The sequence below is a fragment of the Cnephaeus nilssonii genome (assembly GCF_951640355.1).
Source record: "Cnephaeus nilssonii genome assembly, chromosome: 10".
NCBI lineage: Eukaryota > Metazoa > Chordata > Mammalia > Chiroptera > Vespertilionidae > Cnephaeus > Cnephaeus nilssonii.
Window position 1 is genome coordinate 49,754,128 of NC_137081.1, and position 26,376 is coordinate 49,780,503.

General features: G+C 42.0%; 1 protein-coding gene across 1 annotated transcript in view; it reads left to right on the plus strand.

The window, feature by feature from the left end:
- SCN7A (sodium voltage-gated channel alpha subunit 7) overlaps nt 1–26,376 on the plus strand; it is an 87,701-nt gene that overhangs the window by 41,092 nt on the left and 20,233 nt on the right. Inside the window, exons 11-16 of the mRNA XM_079782442.1 lie at nt 12,988–13,084; nt 13,820–14,058; nt 15,138–15,311; nt 16,728–17,084; nt 21,490–21,918; nt 24,697–24,802. Coding sequence (XP_079638568.1) covers nt 12,988–13,084; nt 13,820–14,058; nt 15,138–15,311; nt 16,728–17,084; nt 21,490–21,918; nt 24,697–24,802 — 1,402 coding nt within the window. The remainder of the gene's footprint in view (nt 1–12,987; nt 13,085–13,819; nt 14,059–15,137; nt 15,312–16,727; nt 17,085–21,489; nt 21,919–24,696; nt 24,803–26,376) is intronic.

Sequence of the window (26,376 nt, forward strand, 5' to 3'; positions counted from 1 at the left end):
TGATATATGAATTATTTTATTCATGAAATAATTAAATCCATGATTAGTAAGACTTAACAAGGGTGAACTCTAATTTTTGATGATTTTAGTGTGTTTAAGTACATTTTCAAATTTTTAGCTTCCTAGCAAAATATTTGGTTTATGAATCAAAACAAATGACAGAAGTGGCATTAAAGAAGTTGTAGGAATTTATCTTTTAAAATCTAAATAGTGCTGCAAAGTTGGCTAAATGGGAGAACAGGACTCAGGACAACAACCGGAAGTAGCTTTCTTAAATCCCACAGGAGCTCGCAACCTCACACCTCTTCCTTGGCTTGGAGAGGGATAGTTTTAGCCAGTCTCCTAACAACCCTACCTGGAGTCTTTGAGCTGTGCTGGGAGCAGAGGCCAAGCAGCCCATGATGGTACCCAGCCCAGGCCTCTTCGGCGGCGTTGCTCCTTTTCCTCTGGGATCTTGTTTGAAGACTGCTGGGTCCAAGGTGGCCACAGCCAAGTGCTGGTCTGGTTACAGGCCCTCAGCTGGGGGGAAGGAGCCATGTCCTGCCTCCTTTGGATTCCTCTGGAATTGTTACTAGTTTGTACCCTTGACACCTGCTAATAAAGATTTGTGCACTGTGGAGGGAAAAACCCTCAAACTACATTCTCTATTAGATGGAAAAAGGATAGATTGAGAGAGCTGACAAATGTTAGAAAGGCCCTATACCAGGGACCCTGTCATATTGATGCCAAATTTTCTGCTCTGGTCCGATTCCGTTGTCTCGCAAAACCGAAGAATGGATTCACGGACAAAAATGGTGAACAGAGGCAAAGTTTATTGAGCGTAGATGGACTTCTTGCCGCAGGCGGCAGCAGGAAGGGGGCCCAAAGCTTTACTCATGAAGCTTCTTTGTCTCAGGTTCCAAAGTTCCATGCACCCCAAGCAAGTCCTGGAAAAGGTGCATCTGGGTTTCGAAAAGTAGGCCAGTGTCCAGAGCTTCCATTCCATGTTGTAGTTCAGCACCCAAGCTAATTAAAGTCCATTAGTCCTTGTGTGGAGTCCCACACAGTCATAAGCCACAAGGGCAGAGAGGAACCTATCCTCTTCCATAGAAGCTAGAGAGAGAAGAGAAGAGTGTGTTCTTCTTTGTGTAGGGTAGATACATGCTTTGCTAGATCCTAATTAGTGCTTTCAAATAATCCCGCCTTAGCAACATCCCTGTGATTGGTTATCTGCAAGCTGCCTGTCTTAGCAAGATCCATACATTTTAAAGCTCATGTCTCCCATGTGCCCTTCTTTTCCCGCCCAGCTGGGTTGCTTAGCAATTCCACCTAGGGTCAGTTCTAGATCCTTTTGTTTGTCTCTGTGGTACAGTCAGAAAGCTGTATCCTGTTCACATCTGTCCTATTATTCAAGGACTTCCCCACTCTTCTCCCTCCCCCAAGGTCCTGTCCCTGACTGCTTAGCCCTTCTATCTCCTTAATATAGGAGAGATAGGGAAAAGTAAAGGTTCAAGATATATGCTCTGACACTAATTGAAATGCCTAGTAAAGCTGGCTAGGAGGTTCATGGATACTAAAGTTTCCTTCTGAGTCATAAAGGGGAAAATGTTAACTTACCTACATATGTAATCCTTTTTAGCAAGTCATCCCTATATATAAAAGGCTAATATGCAAAGTGTCCCCTCAGGAGTTCGACCAGGAGACCGGGAGTTCAATTGCTCGTTATGACGTGCGCTGACCAGCAGGGAGCGGGGCAGAACAAAGGAAGGCAGCTGGCCACTGGGGAAGGAAGGCCCCAGCTGGCACCCAGAAGGCCCCTATCAGCCCTGATTGCCTCCCAAGCCTAAGGACCCTACTCATGCATGAATTTTGTGCACCAGGCCTCTAGTTATCAATAAAGAAGCTCTAGGAAAATCATTATTCCAAATAGTGGGGCCTGGGTGACATGATGCAGGATCATACCGAATGACAACTTATTGATAGACTGAGGCCCAATGCACAAATTTCACGCAAGGGGCTCAGCCCTCGCAGCCCTGGTTTCGTCTGGAAGGTCGCTTGGATGGTCGTTCTGCTATTCGATCTAATTAGTATATTAATTCTTTATTATATAGGATACTTATGTCTACGTGGTCCATAACACACATACCATTGAAACAAGAAGCAGTTATACACCATATGAAGAAAACATGTATAAAAAGAGGCTATTGAGTATAACCATTATATCACCCATGAGGAAGTCACAGAAAAACAAATTACAAAAGCTTTCTGTTTCTAGAAATGAGTCTTGGATCCTTCAGATTGAATGATTACCGTCTGAATGATATGTTGAATGTGTAATTTCTTTTGAAGTGACATTTCAAATGTCAAGGGCAACACACAAATGTATCCAAGAGCACAATACTGCTCTTATCCCAGGATGAGATGCCCTATTAACTCTGCTTAAGAACTTGGATTATTTCCTAATTTTCCAATATCCTCATTCATTTGGCTGCTTTGGGTCACACAAAGCCTTTCTGATTTTAATTAAAATTTCCAATTGTAAAGGATTTCTTTTCTTGGAAGAGTACTAGAACATTTTGTCATGCAAAGGTTTTCCAAGAAGTGAGAGTGAAAAACATTTTCACAGGATTTCTTTTCTTTTTTGATTTATACATGAGAAAACACTGGAGGGAGAACTTAACATGGAACATACTGAGGACACTTTAGGTGACCCATCTGAATGAAGACTAGTCAGATTCCAATGTTGGTATTATCGGGAGAGTGTTTAGATGCTTCATATTCTCACATTACAGGAAAGCAAAAGATCATATTGGCTAACAGCTCAGTTTTTCAGTACATTTTAATCATTTAATGGATGTATTGCCAATTCCGTTAATTTTTCTAAACTTCAGCTTCTTTATCTGTAATATGTAAAAATCTATAGTATGCATCTGTCGCATAGGTTGTTATAAGATTCAAGTGCAATAAATTCATGTTAAGTGCTTGGCACTTCTCAGAATATACTAAGCAACTGAAAAATGTTAATGACTAATTATAGGGAACACAAGAAAACAAACGCAAAAAGGCACAGCAGTTCATATGGAGAATACTTCATCAACATAAAATTCTAAGTCACTGACTATATCCTGTTTTAGGGAAGTTTAAAATAATAATAACAATAATAACAAATAATGCTTATTGGTCATCAGCTATGTACCAGACACATGAGTGTCTCCATGAATCCTCAAATGTAATCCTCATTGAGGAGTTCCAGTTGCAATCCTATCTAATAATAGAGTAGTATGCAAATTAACCATCACTCCGCGACAAAAATGGCGGCGCCCATAGACACAAGATGGCGGCGCCCAGGCCCGCAGGAGTCCCCCAGTCCCAGGGAAGGCTGCCGCTGAGAGAAGGCAGCGAGCAGCCCAGCCTGTTGGCCTAGGAGGCGGCTTTGCCCTCCAGCCAGATCCTCTTCTAGCCCTGAAACTGGCCGTGGGTCGGGGAGGCGCCCACGCTCGGCCGCCATGATCAGCTTCATGCCCGACCCGGGCCGTGGGTCTGGAGGCGCCTGCGCACGGCCGCCTCCATCGGCTGCCCTCCCGGACCCGGGCCGTGGGTCTGGGAGGAGCCCGCCCACGGCTGCCTGGATCGGCTGACCTCCGCGACCCGGGCCGTGGGTCCGGGAGGAGCCCGCCCACGGCCGCCTCCATCGGCTGCCCTCCCGGACCCGGGCCGTCGGTCAGGGAGGCGCCCGCCCACGGCCGCCTCCATCGGCTGCCCTCCCGGACCGGGCCGTGGGTCCGGGAGGAGCCCGCGCACGGCCGCCTCCATCGGCTGACCTCCCGGACCCGGGCCATGGGTCCGGGAGGAGCCCGCGCACGGCCGCCTCCATCGGCTGCCCTCCGCGACCCGGGCCCTGGGTCCGGGAGGAGCCCGCGCACGGCCGCCTCCATCGGCTGCCCTCCCGGACCCTGGCTGTGGGTCCGGGAGGAGTCCGCGCACGGCTGCCTCCATCGGCTGACCTCCGTGACCCGGGCCCTGGGTCTGGGAGGAGCCCGCCCACGGCCGCCTCCATCGGCTGCCCTCACGGACCCGGGCCGTCCGTCGGGGAGGCGCCCGCCCACGGCCGCCTCCATCGGCTGCCCTCCCGGACCCGGGCCGTGGGTCCGGGAGGAGCCCGCGCACGGCGGCCTCCATCGGCTGCCCTCCCGGACCCGGGCCGTGGGTCCGGGAGGAGCCCGCGCACGGCCGCCTCCATCGGCTGCCCTCCCAGACCCGGGCCCTGGGTCCGGGAGGAGCCCGCGCACGGCCGCCTCCATCGGCTGACCTCCCGGACCCGGGCCGTGGGTCCCGGAGGCGCCCGCACACGGCCGCCAACATCGGATGCCCTCCCGGACCCTGGCTGTGGGTCCGGGAGGAGTCCGCGCACGGCCGCCTCCATCGGCTGCCCTCACGGACCCGGTCTGTGGGTCCGGGAGGAGCCCGCGCACGGCCGCCTCCATCGGCTGCCCTCCCGGACCCTGGCTGTGGGTCCGGGAGGAGTCCGCGCACGGCCGCCTCCATCGGCTGCCCTCACGGACCCGGTCTGTGGGTCCGGGAGGAGCCCGCGCACGGCCGCCTCCATCGGCTGCCCTCCCGGACCCGGGCCGTCCGTCGGGGAGGCGCCCGCCCACGGCCGCCTCCATCGGCTGCCCTCCCGGACCCGGGCCGTGGGTCCGGGAGGAGCCCGCGCACGGCCGCCTCCATCGGCTGCCCTCCGGGACCCGGGCCGTGGGTCCGGGAGGAGCCCGCGCAAGGCCGCCTCCATCGGCTGCCCTCCCCGACCCGGGCCGTGGGTCCGGGAGGAGCCCGCCCACGGCCGCCTCCATCGGCTGACCTCCGCGACCCGGGCCCTGGGTCTGGGAGGAGCCCGCCCACGGCCGCCTCCATCGGCTGACCTCCCGGACCCGGGCCGTGGGTCCGGGAGGCGCCCGCCCACGGCCTCCAACATCGGCTGACCTCCGCGACCCGGGCCGTGGGTCCCGGAGGCGCCCGCGCACGGCCGCCAACATCGGATGCCCTCCCGGACCCTGGCTGTGGGTCCCGGAGGCGCCCGCGCACGGCCGCCTCGATTGGCTGCCCTCCGCGACCCGGGCCGTGGGTCCGGGAGGAGCCCGCGCACGGCCGCCTCCATCGGCTGCCCTCCCGGACCCTGGCTGTGGGTCCGGGAGGCGCCCGCGCACAGCCGCCTCCATCGGCTGCCCTCCCGGACCCGGGCCGTGGGTCCGGGAGGCGCCCGCGCACGGCCGCCTCCATCGGCTGCCCTCCGCGACCCGGGCCCTGGGTCCGGGAGGAGCCCGCCCACGGCCGCCAACATCGGATGCCCTCCCGGACCCGGTCCCTGGGTCTGGGAGTAGCCCGCGCACGGCCGCCAACATCGGATGCCCTCCCGGACCCGGTCCCTGGGTCTGGGAGTAGCCCGCGCACGGCCGCCTCGATTGGCTGCCCTCCGCGACCCGGGCCCTGGGTCCGGGAGGTGCCCGCGCACGGCAGCCTCCATCGGCTGCCCTCACGGACCCGGTCTGTGGGTCCGGGAGGAGCCCGCGCACGGCCGCCTCCCGGACCAGGTCCGTGGGTCTGGGAGGAGCCCGCGCACGGCAGCCTCCATAGGCTGCCCTCTGGGACCCGGGCCGTGGGTCTGGGAGGAGTCCGCGCACGGCCGCCTCTATCAGCTGCCCTCTGAGATAGGCTGCCTGGATCAGCTGCCCTCCGTGACCCGGGCCGTGGGTCTGGGAGGAGTCCGCGCTTGGCCGCCTCCATCGGCTGCCCTCTGAGATAGGCTGCCTGGATCAGCTGCCCTCCGTGACCCGGGCTGTGGGTCTGGGAGGCGCCTGCGCACGGCAGCCTCCATCAGCTGCCTGCCCAGACCTGGGCCGTGGGTCTGGTAGGCGCCCGCGCTGGGCCGCCTCCATAGGCTGCCCTCCGAGACCGGCTGCCTCCATCATCTGCCCTCCGAGACCAGCTGCCTTGATCAGCTGCCCTCTGCGACCCGGCCGTGGGTCTGGGAGGCGACTGCACAAGGCCGGCGCCATCAGCTGCCCACAGTGGCCTGGGCATTGGGCCTGCGAGGTTCCAGTGCATGGCAGGAGCCGTCTGCTGCCTGTCCCAGCCTGGGCTGTGGGCCTGGGAGACCCAGGCTGCCTATACACCTCCCTCCCACCCCCCCACCCTGCCCCTTCTGAGATCAGCTCCCATCTGCAGCTGGGGGGTGTAGGCCTGGGAGGCAGCTGTGCCCCCCAGAGCTATTCCCTCCAAGAGGCAGCCTGGGGTGTCAGGGTGCACCCCCATGGAGTGATCCCCCCCACACACTATAGCCTTGGAACTTCCCTTGCCGCCAGCCGAGTGATTGGAGAGGGAGGGGGTTAGTAATCTGGGCGATGCTGCCCAGCAAACCTCTCCCATTGGGTAGAAAGTTCTGACCAGGTTAGGGAGGTAAATGGGTTTTGTTTAAAATCTTTAGGAACCACATGGAAATGTCTGAGATAGGGTTTCACATCAGAAGTAACTTACAACTAATTTCTGAAGGCAAACCTGGACATTGCAGTTACATTACTGGAGAGTACCCCGAGGTCCGGAGGTTGGCTCTGCAGAGGTGGTGCAGAGTGCTCCCCACCCTGGTTCCTCAGCACCTTGGGCAGGGCTTGAGCCCACCCAGGAAGGCCTTTTCCCCTACAGTTTTCACCAAGGCAGGGAGGTTTTGTAGACATGAATAAGAAGTGCCCATGCACAAGTCCTGAAGATGCCGGGGCCGGCAGAAATGACAATCAAACCGGGAAAAGAGCAAAACCAGAAACACCACCAATCCCATCATAGATCATCTTTTTCTTCAGATGACTGTGTGTTTCCCTCTTCTTTGTCTTCTGGAAGCAAGACAGATTCAAGTACTGACAATTCTACCAACGGAAAAGTTAAGAGAAAGAGAGGACAGAAAAGGAATAAAAGGAAAAAAGAAAGAAAGGACAAAAGTTGAAACATCAGGAAAAAGAAAGAAAGAAAAAAGAAAGAAACAACCACATCATATCACCTTTCTAAGGTCTCATGAAATTCCTGTTTAAGTTTATTTTATGACACTTTTAGTTTGGGTTTACATTTTTTACTGGTTTGTGAAGACCACGGCAGGTACACAGTCCAATATGTTAAAGAAAAAAACCCTATCTACTAAAGAGGTAATAGGAGGGGAGAGCATTTGGGGGTGACCGGGCTGTCAGGGGAAGGCAGTTGGGGATGACTGGGCTGGCAGGGGAACAGTTAGGCATTGATCAGGCTGGCAGGAGAGTGGTTAGGGGGTGATCAGGCTGGCAGGCAGGCAAGCAGTTCGGAGCCAGCAATCCTGGATTGTGAGAGGGATGTCCGACTGCCCGTTTAGGCCCGATCCTAGGATCGGGCCTAAACGGGCAGTCGGACATCCCTTGAGGGGTCCCAGATTGGAGAGGGTGCAGGCTGGGCTGAGGGACACCCCAACCCCGTGCACGAATTTCGTGCACCGGGCCTCTAGTAAATCTATAATTATTAGTATTTGATTTCTCAATACATAGGAAGAGAGCCTAGTGTTCACCACTTTACTTAATTGTTTCAATGCTGAAATAGTATTGTTAATCAATTGCACAATTTGCAAGTAAAGCTTTTCTATAAATTGTCAGTTACCGGCAAAAACCTCAGGAAAAGAATCAGATATATACAACTGCAGGATTATAAATATTTTCAAATTATTTGCCCATCTAAACTGACATTTCTATAACACATCTATCCAGTTAAATAACACATTATTGCCAATCTGCTACATGCTAGGCATTGTACAAAACACTGAAGATTAAAAATAAACTTGAATAGATACAAATATAGTACCTATCTTCATGAAGCTAATGAACTAGTGGGGAGATAGACTATAAAATTATCATGACACAAAATTGTAACTCTAGGACCACCAGTTATTATGTCTCTCCTGATGTTATGAAATAGGGAACATAAAACACCACATACAATAAATTATTTTCCAAAATTTGAGCTAAGTCTAATAAGCCTCTAGATCTATCTTTTTCCAGGGAGAGTAGGAGAGAGAAGAACAGATTAAATTACACTAAATGGACATAATCTGTCAAACAAAGAATGTAGAGAATTCTACAAGTATCATCAACAAATAAATCACATAAGAAAAAATAAAATCTCAATATAGTCAATGGTCATCAACAAGTGCAATATGTAGATCTTATTTATATTTTTATTGGAACAAATCAACTAAAATAGAATGTTTCTGATCAATGAAAGAAAATTGAGCATGGTCTGGGTATTGGATAATACTAAGGAATTACTAATTTTGCTGATGATGATAATGGTGTTGTGATTACATTTCTTTAAAAGCTTATTCTGTCAGACAGAGAAAGACAAATGCTTTGTCACGTGGTTTATCTTATATGTGAAATCTAAAGAACAAAACAAATGAACAAACAAAACAGAAACAGATGTAGCCAGATGGGAGAGGGCTGGGTAAAAAAAGGTGAAAGGATTAAGTACAAATTGGTAGCTACAGAATAGTCATGGGGATGTAAGGCATAGCATAGCAAGTACAGTTAATAATCCTACCTAATAAAAGAGCAATATGCAAATTAACCATTACTCGCTACATGCAAAGCCACACCCACCAGCCACGCCCACCAGCCAATCAGAGCAAGTATGCAAATAAACCCAACCAAGATGGCTACAGCCACAGAGAGCAGGAGGGAGGCTTGGGTTTCCCAGGCAATGGATGAAGCCAAGCTTTCTGCCTGCCCTTCCCAGCCTAAGCCTCCACTCAAGGCTACAAAGTTTCAATTATAGAAGGTAAACAAATCCAAATAGAAATGGCGGCAGCCACTGAGCTGGAAAGAACAGTAGGCTAGGGTTGCCCCCTGCTTTCCGCACACCCTGGCCGGCCCAGGCCTCCCCTTAAGGCTACAAAGTTTCAATTATAGAAGATATACACAAACCCCAACAGAAACGGCTGCCGGCCACAGAGCGAGCAGGAGGCTTGGCTCCACTCCAGGCTACAAAGTTTCAATTGTAGAAGGTAAATAAATTCCAGATACCAGGGCCTCTGCTTGGGTCGCCAGGGGGCGTGGCTGGCCTGCAAACCACCACAGGCCCCTTGCTCAGGCCACCCCATGCCCCAAGGGAACCCCCACCCTGATCTGGGACACCCTTCATGGCAAACCAGCTGGCCCCCACCCATGCACCAGGCCTCTATCCTATCTAATAAAAGAGCAATATGCAGATTGACCATCACTCCAACACAATATGGATGCCTCCATGTGGTCAAAGATCCTGCCCCCATGTGTACACAAGATGGCCACCACAAGATGGCCAGCAGGGGAGGGCAGTTGGGAGGCACCAGGCCTGCAAGGGAGGGCAGTTGGAGGTGATCAAGCTTGCAGGGGAGGGCAGTTAGGAGTGACCAGGCCGGCAGAAAAGGGAAGTTGGGGGCAAACAGGCTGGCAGGGGAGCAGTTAGACATCAATCAGGCTGGCATTGGAGTGGTTAGGGCGTGATCAGGCTGGCAGGCAGAAGCGGTTAGGGGAAATCAGGAAGGCAGACAGGCAAGCAGTTGGGAGCCAGCAGTCCTGGATTGTGAGAGGGATGTCCAACTGCCCTCCCTTGCAGGCCTGGTGCCTCCCAACTGCCCTCCCCTGCTGGCTATCTTGTGGTGGCCATCTTGTGTACACATGGGGGCAGGATCTTTGACCACATGGGGGCATCCATATTGTGTGTTGGAGTGATGGTCAATCTGCATATTACTCTTTTATTAGATAGGATAGAGGCCTGGTACATGGGTGGGGGCCAGCTGGTTTGCCATGAAGGGTGTCCCAGATCAGGGTGGGGGTTCCCTTGGGGCGTGGGGCGGCCTGAGCAAGGGGCCTGTGGTGGTTTGCAGGCCAGCCACGCCCCCTGGTGACCCAAGTGGAGGCCCTGGTATCTGGAATTTATTTACCTTCTACAATTGAAACTTTGTAGCCTGGAGTGGAGCCAAGCCTCCTGCTCGCTCTGTGGCTGGCAGCCGTTTCTGTTGGGGTTTGTGTATATCTTCTATAATTGAAACTTTGTAGCCTTAAGGGGAGGCCAGGGCCGGCCAGGGTGTGCGGAAAGTGGGGGCAACCCACTGGGATAGGGCCTAAACGGGCAGTCGGACATCCCTTGAGGGGTCCCAGATTGGAGAGGGTGTTTGCTGGGCTGAGGGACACCCCCCCCCTGCCCCCATGCACGAATTTCATGCACCGGGCCTCTAGTATTGAAATAACTATGGTGCCAAGTGGGTACTAGATTTAAAAAGTGATCACTTTGTAAATTATGTAAATGTCTAACCACTAAGCTGTGTACCTAAAACTAATAGAATATAATATTGAATGTCAACTATAATTGAAAAATAAGAAAAAATGTTTAAAATTTGATTTTAAATCTTTCAGAAAGAAAGTTGGATGAATAATATGTTAAAAATGAAGGGTATAGTGTTATTAATTGTTGAAGCTGAATATTGGGTTTCTGGTGGTTGACTTTATTATTCTCTCCAAGAAAAACACACCTGTAGCTATAAAGAGAGAAATATGTTGCTTTGAGAGACTAATAAAGCATTTCTCTGAGTCAGAAAAGATTTTTATGAGGAACTGTTACTTGAGTTGAGATCTGAGGAATGATCATGCTATATAGGGAGAAAAAACAGGGTCAGTGTGGCTGCTGTAAAGAGAGAAAGTCTGAGTCCAAGATGAACACTTCAGGTATTTGTTGCTTAATGCCAGAAATATGACTGTGTTCTTTCTTCCTTATTCACACCTCCCTCCAGAGAAAATTTAAACCAGTTATGAGAAACATAGTTCCCTTTCCCAGTCTAATTTTGACATTGAATTGTCTGAAATTCAGGCATATCCCTTATTAACTCTTAAACTTCCAAAAAGGAGTTACTATTATGATCCTCTCAATTTGCATTATAAATAGCTGTATCCTCAAGAGTTGGCCCACACGTGGGTGTTCATTTAATATTTTTAGCTCAATTTGTTCATTTTGTATTCTAAAATACATCCATATTCAACCCACATTAGTAGAAATTTGGCATTGAATATATCAACAATAACATTATTATTCTTCCCACACCATCTTTCCATTCCACACGCAGAAGGCTGTCTTTACTGACTTGCTCTTTGGTGTGATTCCATGAATTATTGTCACTGCAAGAAATAGCTCTATAGGAAGTAATTTCTCTATATTAAGAGCATAGTGAAAGATATTATTCCCTATATCACCCAAGTGTCATCTTCATGAAGATACACTTGGGAAATTCTTGTCAGATCTTAATAACAGGAAAAAGGTATGCTTATGTATTTTTTTATTTCATGGAAATTTGGAATTGTATAATTTATAACGTATTTTATGTAATTTTAGTCAGCTAAAATAATTTCTTAAATAATCATAGTTTAAGTAAATACATTAACTTGGCATCCTCAGTTTTTAGCTTACTTTTTGAGTTAAAAGAAGGGGGTGGGGAGGAAACCAAGATTTATAGACCTGCAGAATCTGCCAGTGGAACTCAGTATGAAATACAATAGGTTTTCACCACTGTTTGTGAAATTAGAGGGGATTTGACTGGTACTGAGTGAGATGAATGCGATTCCTTTCATGTCTATTATGCCTCTTCAGATAGACCACAGCAGAACTGCCAACCTGAGTGTATTATGTGTGGGTTATTGGTGAGTCTCAACTACTGATTCCCTCAGTGTTAAGGTGGGAGTATTCCAAACAGTGTGTATGTAATTACATATATATGGGTATTACATTATATATATATATATATATATATATATATATATATATATATGTATATATATATATATATATATTACAATACATATATATATGTAATTAATATATTAAGGTCCTCTCTATATTGACTCTACTTTTAAAACATGGATAGTTACTTCTATCCAAGAGTAGCTTCATCTATTTATCCCAAGTTAACAAATAGATAAATATTATTATTCTCTGTGTGTGCCAAATGTGAAAACTCTTGGGAAATCTATGGTGTAATATCATTACCCATTATGAATTTCTTGACAGTTTAAATCCAATTACAAAGTTTATACATGGTCACTAGAAACATCTTGAGCTATATTTGTAATACTGAATGTGTAGAAGTTATAATCTCCACATCAACGTTAGGAGTTGTGAGTGCCTTTTCAATGCAAGGATTCTTTTTAAGCCTATCTAGCCACATCAGCAAAGCAGAGGGTACCTTAAAACTGTTATTCAAGAGACATGAGAGACAGAAAGAAGTGATTCCTTTGTAGAATTATCATATATGTTCTAAAAACGCAATTTTAAAAAATTTATTTATTACTTGATATTCTTCCAGACTTATTTCATTGTTACAAAACCAAGTCATTTTTATTTTGTCAAGGGAATTTGCAAAGTTATATTGTTAACAAAGTCTCAAGGAAAGAAATTTAAGATGTTAGAGCAGGGATGGGGAACCTTTTTTCTGACAAGGGTCATTTGGATATTTATAACATCATTCACGGGTCATACAAAATTATCAACTTAAAAATTAGCCTGCTGTATTTTGTCAAACATTTAATTAACTCACTCCTAATGCCTTGGAAGGGCCAGATCAAATAATTTCATGGGCCTTATATGGCTCAGGGGCCAGACATTCCCCATCCCTGTGTTAGAGGAACACTGTTGCTATTTAATAGCATGCTTACCAACTGGATATTTCACAATAATCCTAAACTATACATTGAATTATTTGTCAGATATGGGTAATACCACTATCACTCTCTGATTTACTCCTTTTATAGTTGACCTCATAGGATACAATTATTTTGTCAAGTTGCAAGTTATATGTATTTTCCAAAAGAAAAAGAAAAGCTTCTGGAAGTAAAAATCAGCATATTTGAAGAGGTTGTAAACCTTCTTATAGTTATAATCTTGGGAAGAAGCCAGTATTATACTCATCAAATTTCTTTTTAGGCCAAGACCACACAAATAGAAATGAAGAAAAGATCACCAACTTCTATGATCACTTCTTTGGATATGTTGGATGATGCTACTATCAGACATGAAGAAGGTAAAGTAAAAAATATTTAGATACTATGAAAGGTACTATTCATAAGATTCACTTTTAAAGAAATTTTATAATGACTTCAGAATTTTATATGATAACTAAAATTTAAGGAATAACTTGAGAATATTAGGATGAAAAATTTAGAAAAATTCCATAAACATAATGTTTTAAACATTGGAAAGGGTTACTAGAGGGCTAAATAATTATTTTTAACATTGAAAGTGACATAGAAGTGGCAACTTGTAACTAAAAATAAACCTTGAATGTGTGTATGTGTGTGTGTGTGCGTATGTATATATGTATATATGTATCTATGTATATATATTAATTAATATGTTAAGGTCCTCTCTATATTGATTCTGCTTTACATACAACCAGTAACTCATTATTATGCCAATATTAAAGGGCATTATTTTGTAAAGTATATAAATCTAGGAATTATAAATCATAATGCTCTCAGCTATATTCCATATTTGTTTTTTTGACAGATACTCTTATGTTTTTCTTCCACTAGACAGTTGGTCTCATTTTCATTTGTCTAATTCAGCTTCCATGAAAAAAATAGAGGAAATTTACTTTGTTCTGCTTATTAGTATAAAATATTTCTCTTTTTTTGCTAATTCCAAATCAGAAGTCTAGTTTCAAACCTCTTTTTGCTAGTACATGCAAAAGTCAATTTCCTATTAGTTATACTTAGGCAATTTTCTAAAGTTTTACTTTACTATTCTTTCATTGCAGAGCATAAAAAATCTCAGAAGACATGTCCATTGTGTTGGTATAAATTTGCTAAAATTTTCTTGATTTGGAATTGTTCTCCCTGTTGGGTAAAGTTGAAAGAGTTTGTCCATGTGATTATGATGCATCCATTTACTGATCTTTTTCTCACTATATGCATAATTCTAAACATATATTTTTTGGCCATGGAATGTTATCCAATGAGTGCAGCAACATCCAATGTTCTCAACATTGGAAACCTGGTAAGGCTCTTATTTTATGTTACTTTCATTTGCAATTTCAATCTTTTTTAGTTGTCATTATTCCATTATTTTATTTTATAACTTTAATATGTTGCAAATGCATTATATAAGCACAAGATAAAGTATTGTGTTCATGCTTCCCCACTTCACCGTCCCCAGCCCTGCTTTGTAAATGTTCCTAACAATGAATAGGTTTATACCTAGAGTTTAAAAATCTGCCATTTAAATTTGTGATTTCTCGCCAGCTGCTTAGCAGTCATGTTAAGTGGAAATTATTCCTTTCCTCTCCTTTCCCAAGTATACCTTCTCTTGGGTACCATATCCCCATAGATCAGAATAGGGTAGAAGTCAAATAACAGACACCTGTTCTTCACTGACACCTGATTCTGAATCCTGACTACAACTGCACCTGACCCTGTCTGCTCTCACCACCTGTCTTTGCCTTAGATTGGAGCTTATCCTTTGCAAGGTATTGTTGGGATCCACCTATCTTTTTCATCCCATACAATGCAAAAGGCAAAACAGATTTGTATGAATTTAAAAACAAGTCACATTCCAGCAAATATATAGTGTTTAATTTTTTCTCCTTTTATTAAGTTGTTATTGGTTAGTTGGTTGGTATTCATACAAACAGCCATTTTGCTACCAATTTTGAATTATACATTTACTTGATACCAAAACCACAATTTAGTTATTTCTTCCAATATAGTTTTCAAAAGACAGTTTTCATAGCTTCATTCTGTTTATTTATGGATCATATATGTACTACTTTTAATCTTTTGCAAGTTGAAAAATTAAATATCTTAACAAATATCCCATATACCAAAAGAAACTATTCAAAACGAAAAGATTTTTTTACCCATAAATATTCTTTTATTTTCTTCCAGACTTGCTTTAAAAAGTAATTGATGATTTTGTATACAGTGTTTAATATTAGATTATTAAATAAAACATATGAGTCTATTGTAATAGACAGAACTGTGAGGATTGTGGCTTTAAAAAGATACAGTTTCTGTGCATGAGGGTTCCAAAGAGCCATTGCAATCATGTTCTCATCCATGTGTTTTGTTTTTATTTAGGTTTTTATTGGAATTTTCACAACAGAAATGATTTTTAAAATAATTGCCATGCATCCATATGGGTATTTCCAAGTAGGCTGGAATATTTATGATAGTATAATTGTGTTCCTTGGTTTAGCAGAACTTTTTCTAGCGAATATTCATGGACTGAATGTTTTTCGATTATTCAGGGTGGTAAGTAGAATCCAAGACCTAAATTTTATTTTATGAAAATTTATCTCAGTTTTCTCAAGCATAAAATGAAAGAATAGTAATAGAAATACCACTGGGACATTTGGACTATTACATGAGTTAATACTGCCTCGGGAAAAAGTATGCAGTCTCTAATGCTATTATTTAACCAAAGCATTCAAGGAAATAAGCCATATACTAGTATGTAGCAAATTTAAGATGTAGTTCTAGGAAGCAGGGCTAGGGGTCCTGGGCCAGCTTCAAGGAGCAAGGTAATGAAGAGCCCCAGAAGCTGAATGTCAATGTGTAACTAAGGAACTGGAACCAGGTATTTCTAAATGCAGGGCAGAAAACTTTATATAACAGCAATCAGGCCAGCAGAATGTTCTTATAAAAATTATTGTCAGAATCAGTATGTATGCAAAGAAGATTGATGGTAAGAATCAGAAAACTAGATAAGGTAATAATGTTATTAGAATGGTATTTATGGAAATATTAAGCATTTGATAAGTAATATATTGTCACATTCTGGCAACAAGTTGAAGGAATGAAGCAGGAATCAAGAGCAACCTGTTTTAATCCTTGTCCATAAACTTTTCTAATGACTGAGAGAAAAATATCAAGATGTAGTTATCAAGTTTATGTAAGAAACAAGACTGGGAAATGCAGAAAATGTGATCAAAGATTGGATCAAAATATCTGAAAGGCTAGTAACAGAATGAATAAAAGATGATTAAGTTTTACTTGGATAAATGTAAAGTCCTACTCTTGAATCCGGAAAGCCACACATATACTAGGAAAGGTTAAGGAAAGTAGATAGTGCACATAAAAATGATGTGTGGATTTTAGATGACTAAGTTCATTGTGGTATGGTGGCTAAAATGTTAAGGTAATCTGTGCTGTACCAATTAAAAAAATTAGTGAAAAGAAGGGAAATATTCAAACTAAATATTGTGTTTGGTCTTTAATGTGTTTCTTTAAAAGGAAAACACACAATAGAACCTTCAATGGAATTCAGTGGAAAATGACAGTTTTTTTTCAATATCATCTACATGTCAGAATGTGGGAAAATACCTGATATAGTGTGAAAAGCAAAACAGAAGAGACAGTTGCCCTACCAGATATTAAAACATATAGCTAGAGTAAATATAACATAATATTGAATGGGCATTGACAGATCAATATGTATGAACTGTGTGTAAATAGTTATAGAATATGTATGCTTTGTATTAAGAATTATTCATAAAGTGAATGGTTAGTGGTTAATATTAAAATGTTCAAAACTGAATATTACAGTAAATACTATATATTTGAATATGTATATTGCTGATACAGATTTTAAATGTATAACATAATAAATAATAACCACGTTTTTTTGTATTTTGTTTCTTATTCCTGTTTTTTACATTGCTCTATTAGTTGCGAATTTTCAAGTTGGGGAAATACTGGCCAACATTTGAGATTCTGAAGCTGACTCTTATAAAGTCACTGGTGGCCCTGAGTGACTTGATCCTGCTGTTGTTCACATTCCTGTTCTTCTCTGCTGTGGTCGGCACCAGGCTGCTTGGTTTGTATTACAAAGCATATGTCTACAACTTAGACAAAGACTGCCAACTTCCACGCTGGCACATGATGGACTTTTTCCACTCCTTTCTGAATGTGTTCCGGATTCTCTGTGGAGAGTGGATAGAGACTCTATGGGATTGCTTTGACATAGCAGGCCAAGTCAGTTGTGTTCCTTTTTACATGATGGTCATTTTAATTGGAAACTTTTTGGTAAGTAAGCCATGCTTTTAAATTTTCCTTAGAAGACTGATGTAATATAGTCTAATATTTCTATGATGTGGATTCATGGGACCCAATGGTCTATAACTGTGCTGCCCAATGTGGTGCCACATAGCCACATGTGGCTCTTGATAGGTTGAAATATGAGTGCTCTAATTTGAGGTATGCCCCAAGTGTAAAACTATCCACTGGATTTTAAGTCTTACCCCCCAAAAAAGTATGTAAATTACTTGATTAATAACTAGGGGCCTGGTGCATGAATTTGTGCATCTTGAAAGTAACTGTGGGCCGTGAGGCTGCGGTGGGCACAGGGGCAGGTCTTGGCCCATCCTCCGCACCCCTGCCCGGCCCCTCCCACCACGGCCCCCTGTCCCCTGTTTGTCAGCAACCCCACTCCTGCCACTGTGGCTCCCACGGGCTGATGGCTCTGGCCCTGCTCACACCCGATGACAGCGCTGGGCAATAGGGGCTGGCACCAGCAGTGGGTACGAGAGGGCCCAGCGCCATCAGTGGGTGTGAGCAGCAGCCAGTGCCAGCCCCGAACACCCCTCATGAGCAGGGGTTGGTGGAGAAGCCCTGAGGGGCATTTGGACCAGCAGCCACCACTCACACCTGCTGACAGTGCCGAGTGATCGGGACCAGCACTGGGTGCCGGCAGCGGGTGCAAGCAAGGCCAGTGTTGGCAGCAGGTGTGAGCACTGGGTGGGACCACGGCGCATGGAAGCAAAGAATTTTCAGTAACCTCAGAGGCTCGCCCCATGACAGCAACTGGCACCTTGTCTTGGTCTGGTGCCTCCGCTCACCTGCTCTACCATCCTGCTGCCACTGAAGCCCGCCATGTTCCACGCATGCCCCCTGGTGGTCAGCGCATGTCATAGTGACCAGTTGTTTGTTCCACCATTCGGTCTATTTGCATATTAGGGTTTTATATATATAGAAGATTTTTATTTAATTGCATTTTAAAATGATATTTTTATATATTTAGTTCAATTAAATGTTAGTAGATTAATTTTAACTTTTTGTTTATGCTATGAATGTGGCTATTAAAAATTTGATGTGCATCACATTTCTATTGGATAGCACTGGTTTATAACCTTGCTACTCAAAGTAGCATTGGCATCATGTGGGGGATAGTTATCAATGCAGACTCTCAGAACCCACCCTGACCTATGGGAGCAGAATCTATATTTTAACAATATCCACAGGTGATTGGTATGCATATTAGATTTTCAGAATCACTTATGCATAACACTAATTGTCAAACTTGGATGTACATTGGAATTACCTGAAGAATTAATAAAAATATAATGCCTTGGATCCATTCCCAAAGATCCTGATTTTATTGATACATGGACATCAGGATTTTTTAGGAATCTTTATCTGATTAAATTGTGCAGCAGAGTTTGAAAACCACTGTTCTATAAAACTGCTATGCATTAACTAAGAGAGAAAGCTTTCACTTTTAAATATCCAGTCATTGAAGTGGTGCTACATGAATTGAGTAAGTAGCTTTTACTCTTTCTAAGAAAAAGGAATAGCTTATAAAAGAAAATTTTACTACGGAAGAAAAACAGGACTCAAATATTTGCTTTTTTCTCATAAGTGATAGAAATTAAGTACATTTCCCAAAAGACTAAAAATAATAATAATAACCTGATAAGTTAGACCCCACTGTTTTGTTTTATATATATTGCTTCAACTTTCATCTCTTAACCCAAAAGCAATAAATATGTGTTTTGACTCTCATTATAACACTGTGACTGAAAAAAAACCCCTAAGTTTATATAATATAATTTATATTTTTCCCCCTTCCTTCTTTATTAATCCTCAAATTAGGAGAGGTCATCAATCCTCCATAGCTTTGGTCATTTACACATCCTGTTTTTCCTTTTTAATCCTTCAAGAGACCAGGCTATTTTACTAAGTTCAGAGCACACTTGAACAAAGCAGAAGCACTCTATAGTGTAAAAGTTCTTCATTTGTACCAAAGTTCCAGAGTATTTTGAACTTTGTTTTCATATGTGACATTCCTAGTGCATATGTATGTGTGCATGAATATGTGTGTGTGGGTAATTGTGTGTGTGTGTGTATCTATGATATAAAAAAATCTTAGATTATAAGCTCTTAAAATATAATTGTTGTAGCATAATTTTCCTTGTCCAAATTCTGACACAAAATCTGTTCTTTCATTTATTCTACAATTAATTCATTTTCAACACGTATTTATTTATCACTAACATTGTGCTTCACATTGTGCTAGTTGTCTACTTAAGAGAAAATGTGGTTCCTGCTCTTATGAAGCTTATAGTCATGACATTCTTACCTAACACCCTTTTCTTATTTGTCACCATGCCTAATACTTAACCAAACAAAGGGGGAAGAGGGGAAGGAGAAATAAACAACCAACTACCTTAAATTATATTTGGTCTTGCTCTTTTACATCCTGAACTTACTGTCCTTTGAGACTGACAGAGAGGCTAATAGTGAAGTTCCTATACTGGTAAAGACTCATTGAGCTTGTCAATTGAGGCCTCATGTGAGAACAATCACATGAATCTTGGGGGATATTGGCATTTGATCATTGTATTTCCAGTTATGTGTTGTTTTTTATTTTCAGTTTGCCCTCAGAGACTCTGTCATTGGAGGTTCTAGGAAATGTGTTAATTATTCAGATATTATCACTTGTAAGAAATTTCCAATTTTGAGCCATCCACCTTTTATTGCTCCACCAAAATATTGCGAAGATTATGATTATCTATGTGATGACAATATTTGCAATAATATTTTAATTTTCCATTTGAGTCTTACTTGAACTTTATTCCTACATATATATGAAGATATAGGTTTAGGGAAGTACAAGTAGTCCATTAGGACTGAACACTACATGGTGGGCAGTTCATGTTTTCTCAGGTGTGTAAATTTAGGAGAAAGACAGTAATTAGAGTATCTGAGAACTTCATCTCTTCACATAGATACAGAATTCTGAGAGAAGTTTTAACAAATGAGTGTTTAGAGAGCTTCATAGACTTATTTTATTTTGTATACACATTAATTGTCAGTATACTTTTTTTAAGAGTAGATCTTAATGTTTGAAAAAATCAGAAACACTGACAGGAAAACATTGCGTAAGTTATATATACAGCAGTTCCTTCAATAATGTCATTTCACTTAATGTTGTTTTAGCCACCCATCCATGACCCTGAAGTAGAATAAGCGGGTTGGAAAATAATTGTCTTACTTGTTTTTATTAATGTTTCTTAAATGTGTGTATAGCTCACATTTATTTTATTGTTTACTAGTGGAAATGTTTTGGATCTTTACTTAGAAGGTTGGTGATGTTTTGTGACCAGAAATATGCTGTAGGAACTTAGCTCTTATTTATACCAATTAGCCTATGTTAAAATTGGTTTTATGTTATTTTACTTAAAGTCACAGTTTTCAAGGTCCTATGAATCATGTTAAATGAGGACTTACCATATATATTCTTAAACATAATGCATGCCATTTGAACTTTGCACTCTAAAATAATATGTAAAACATAAAATGAACTAACTCTTAAGCTCATATATCTGAAGAAAGAAGAGGAAACTTCCATAATAGGTAATTATGCTCAAATTATTACTGTAAGTCTAAGAGAATAATTGATGTTAATCTTCAACACTAGAATCCAAAAACATCATCTATACCTTATAACTATAAACAAGATAAAAATCTGATTCTCTGGAAACTGAACATACTTAGATCATATTTCTTAGTGATAGTAAAATCAAAATATATATTATCATAGAGTTTTAATAACTTGAAAGTATTAATAATAATAATTTTTCTATCATTTGTCTCTTTCTTATTTGGCCAAAATTATTACTAAAAATAATCAATTAACCTACCCAATCCCTATGCTTGCATGGGTCAAGAAATATATGTGGGCCACAGAACCAGGAGTAGATGCCTCCCAATGAGATTCCTTATGGGTTTGCAGAATCCAAGAAGATGTCATTATACATCTGGGGTAGAATTGAAGTCAGCCACTTTGAGTAGCAATTCATTTTCTCACCTTGTCAGAGGTAGCTTGGCTCAGTAAAAGAAAACAAGCTTTGAAATAAGACAGACTTGAATTCAATCTGTGTGGCCTTTGATATGTAACATCTACAAAACTTTCCTGTTTCCTCTAGAAAAGAGAAACAAATACTTCATAGAATGTTGTGACCTTCAGTTGAGCTCTAGCTATACAAATCTCTAGCATAGCACCTGACCTATTGTAGATGAGTAAGAACTGAATAGTATTGTAGTATATGCTGTTTTCAAATCTCAGGTCAGCCATTTTAAAGAATTTTTTTATTGTTTAAAGAGAAACAAAAAATGAGATATGCTTAACCTCATTTACGTCTTCATTTAGATATTTTACCTGTTTCTGGCTTTGGTGAGCTCCTTTAGCTCATGCAATGCTGCAACACATGCAGAGAGTGAAGAAGCCAAAAATCTCCAGCGCGCAATGGCAAGAATTAAAAAAGGAATATGCTATGTGCTTTCTAAAATATTATGTAAAAGACTAAATGTTCCCAAGGACACAGTGGACAATGTAAATGTTAAAGAGAATATTTCTGACCATACCCTTTCTGAATTGAGCAACACTGAAGATGCCCTCAAGGACAAAGGAAAAAGCAGTGGCACAGAGAAAACCACAGTGACTGAAAATGAGAGTCAGTCACTTATCCCCAGTCCTAGTGCTTCTGAAACAGTACCAATTGCTTCCGGAGAATCTGATATAGAAAATCTGGATAATAAGGAGATTCAGAGCAAGTCAGGTTATGGCAGCAGCAAAGAGGTAAGATATTTCAATATCTGGATTGCTTATTATTAACTTAGGGCATTGTTGATAAGAAGGTGAATCAGCACTGAAGGTTCAGAGTTAGATTACCCATTCAATCCTAGCAACAGCACTCTTCACTCCTGATTTTATGATTCTGATCAAGCTGTTTAAACTTTATAAACTTCAGTTTACAGATGAGGATGAAATTGTTTCTATTTCTAATAGAAAGAAAGATTTCCCAGCCAGACTGGCTCAGTGGTTGAGCGTTGACCTATGAACCAAAAGGTCATGGTTCTTTTCCCAGATCTGGGTCCATGCAGGTGTTGCAGACTCAACATGCAGCATGCAGGAGGCAGCCAATCAATGATTCTCTCTCATTGATGTTTCTATCTCTCTCCCTCTCTCTTCCTCACTGAAATCAATAAGATATATTTAAAAAAGAAAAAATAATAAAAGTAGAAAGATTAAGAACAGAGGTGCATATAACAATGCCTGTAATATAGTAAGCACTTCACAAAAATTGGATAATATAATTATAAAATTATACAAATTAATAAACAGGCAGTGTGGAGTGATGATAAGCATACTGAAGAAAACTAAATTTTCAAAATCAATTTGAACTACTGAAGAAATCATTAAACTCTTCTGGGCATCTTTAAATTGTGAGATTGGACTACAACACTGCTAAGATACATTATTGCTTGCCAAAATTCTAAGATTCTTGTCAGTTCATTTCTGCAACGTATTTTATAACATATGTAATTAAATTGGACTAATGAATAGAGAGAAACCAACGGTTTGATTTGGGAACAGTTTGTAGCTTTATAAACTGGACCAAAAAAAAGGGACACATTAATAGAAGGGTAGATATTGCTGTTCCCTTGCTTTTCACATGCATGCATACATCCTACTGGATACAGTTTTATTGTCTTCATTTGAAAGCTGCATAATGTCTTAGTAGAGGAGATATAGTGTAATAGAAAGCTACAATCTATCTAGGTCACAATGGCCCTGTGGGCTTTTTGCATTGGAACTCACTAGGGACTCCTCTCAGATTACTCATAAACACCAGGGAGAGAGAGGCAAAGAATGTCTCTTTACAGGTCCCCAAACTCTCTAGCACCATCTTGTCTTCCAAACCTCTTCTGGCTTGGCAGCCACTCTGGGCAATAACTTCTGAAACTGGCCTTATAGAAGGGTTGAATTTCAATTATTCAAAGGCTTTCTAGCTTTTAGTAAAGGCATCTTTGTTTTAGAGAAACTTTCACTCTTTAGCATACTCAGTCTCAGATTCCTTTTTTATTTTTATTTTTATTGATTTCATAGAGGAAGGGAGAGGAAGGGAGAGAGATGGAAACATCAATGATGAGATAAAATCATTGATCCGCTGCTTCCTGCACGCCCCACCCTGGGGATCAAGCTCACAACCCAGGCATGTTCCCTGACTAGGTATTGAACTGTGACCTCCTGGTTCATAGGTCAATGCTCAAGCACTGAGCCAAGCCGGCTGAGCTCTCAGATTCCTTTTTAAAAATATTTTTAAGTATGTTTTTATTGATTTCAGAGAGAGGAAGGGACAGGGAGAGAGAGAGAGAGAGAGAAACATCAATGATGAGAGAGAATCATTGATCAGCTGCCTCCTGTATGCCCCCTAATGGGGATCAAGCCCGCAGAACTTGCATGGGCCTTGACCTCCTGGTTCATGGGTCAAATGTTCAACCGCTGAACTACACCAGCCAGTCTCAGGTTCTTCTTTTAAAAAAAATAATAATAATACTATTATGAGAAAACCAGAGAAAATTCCTCTCCAGCACAATTCTGTATCTTTACTTAAGACTTTGACTATCAACCGTCTCTGGGCAAAATTGCTATTTATCACAGCACACCATGTAAAGATGTTCTTGGAAATTCCTTTCCAAATCTCATTAAAAAGTCTGTGATATGAAAATGTAAAGGAAAGAAGAAATGAAATATAATTGGATATGTTGAACTTTATGCCGCATACTTATTTGGTTCTATTGATTGGTTAGCTACTCATAGATTTGTTCACATGTACAAAATCACAACTACCTTTATCCTAGCCAGTCTTGAACTTCAGTCAAGAATAGAGTGGGGGGAAATGTCAATCTCTGCAACTAGCCTCTTTGCATGTCCTGGTACCACTTTCCCAGGTTTATTATTGACCCTTTTCCTTGTGCCATTTCTTCATTTCGCTTCAGGATAACCTCCATCAGTCCCATTGTATGATGAAATACATAAGAATGTCTGGACTGGATTTTACAGTAAATACTAAGTACACCCTTGCTGCCCATCTTTAGCATCAAGGGGTGATTTATTCTGATGCTATTCATCTAATTGAAATAGCATCCTGGGAACTTTGTGAATAACTTCAAGAAAACTTTGTAACTCAAATCCTTTTGGAAATTGGAGATAGCCTATACATCATTTGGGAGAACAGTGTTATTAACTAAATGCCAATTTTAATTTAAAATGTATTTTATCTTTTTTGTTGTTTTTTTTTTTCTTTTTGAAGTGGTGATGGAAAAAATAAAATAAAAGTAAATTAAATTTAAAAATTTTTATCATAAATTAATTTTTAAAATAATTTTAATACCATCAATCACAGATATATGTACGCATTTTAATGTTAATCATGAACTTGGCCTAAAGTCTTTTAAACCTAATAATGGTATTCATGTGCAAAATTTTCTTATTTCTAAAAATGAGATGAACTGTAACTACAGTGAGTAAATGAAACTTTGTTTACGTTTTTGGTGGGACTTTCCTTTTCAGAAGGTAAAGCCATCTAGCTCATCTGAATGCAGTACAGTTGATATTGCTATCTCTGAAGAAGAAGAAATGATCCATGAACATGAGAAGCCAAAGCATCTTAAAAACAGTAAGAAAAAGTTCCTTTGGATATTATACTGCAATTAGACTAAATTTCTCTTAACCTATATAATACTATTGGATATATTTTTGATTGTAGAAAACATTAACTTGGCTGACGAATACACACAGTGTGTGTGCACATGCCCATTGGAACTGATATTGAATCCTGATAGAAAACTAAAATAAATGCGGGGGCCTGATGCGGCGGGGATCTCCCTTTTCCGTGGCCAGCACAGAGAGAGATGAAACTGGTTCTTGATAGAGGCGTCCAGGGATTGAGAAATAAAGAAATAAAGAGACACAGAAGTAGATGCAAGCTGGGTCCCGGGTGGGTCGCTGACCTCTTCTGCTGGAGAGACAGATGACCCCCTGAGCCACGCAGCACATTTATTTATACTCCCATATACAAGGGGGGTTCACTGGAAAACTTAAGATTAAAGGAGCTTGGGAGGGCCCAGGTCTATTTCATTTCCTCTTTTCTGGTGCTAGACTGGTTCCACATCTCAAAGCCCTCTTCCGGAACCTAGACAAAGGTAAGCCAGGAACTGACAACACCTCCGCACTCCTGGGGCGGGGTGCAACTGACATGACTCTGTCAAATATCTTGGGCTTAATCAACAGCAATCTAAAGAATGTCCATGTGTCTTCCCAGGGGGCCCTCTACAATAAATATCAAGAAAAAAGTCAACATTTGGAAAAAAAGGAAATGGGGCTACTTTCTAGGGACTCTAATGCAGTAGTTAAGAGTGTGGGCTCTTGTCCTAGCTGGTTTGGCTCAGTGGACAGAGTGTCAGCTTGTGGACTGAAGGATCGAGTCTGGTCAAGGGCACATGTCAAGGTTGCAGGCACAGTCCCCAGTGTGGGGCGTGCAGGAAGCAGCCAATCAATGATTCTCTCTCATCATTGATGTTTCTATCTCTCCCTCTCCCTTCCTCTCTAAAATCAATAAAAATTAAAAATAATTTTTTTTTAAAAAAAGAGTGTGGGCTCTGGAATCAGAGAGCCTGAGTTCAAATCCCAGTCCTCTACTTTTACTTACCCTCTCTCTGACTCATTTCCTTATATGTAAAATGAAGGTAATAACAAAACTTATTTTATAAGATTGTTAAAAAAATTGAATTATGGTTATGTGTATATGTATTTTTATGCCTTGTGGAATGGAGTCAACATTTAAATATTCATATGAAAGTACCCTTAACTTTCATAGAAAAACAAATCATGTAATAGTGATATACTTTTACATTCCACATGAATATTAAGAAATGTATAAGGCTTCAGTTGGTTGACTCACCAGATATATAACATACATCTATTAATGACTTATAATTAAAAGTAGTTTCCTAGGAAGATTAACAAATGGCTACAGGTTCTAATCCTTTGAGATGACTGGACATCATCAAAATGGAAACTACTAAATGCTCAAATTTTTATATTCAAAATAAGCATCTGCTCTTAGTAGCTGAGTTGTAGGACTTGTTTCATCCAAAACAAAGGAAGAAATATTTTCTTTTTTTAAATTTGACCAAAGACATATACATTGATATTAGGTAAAATTCTAAAATAATAAATGTTGATGTTAAA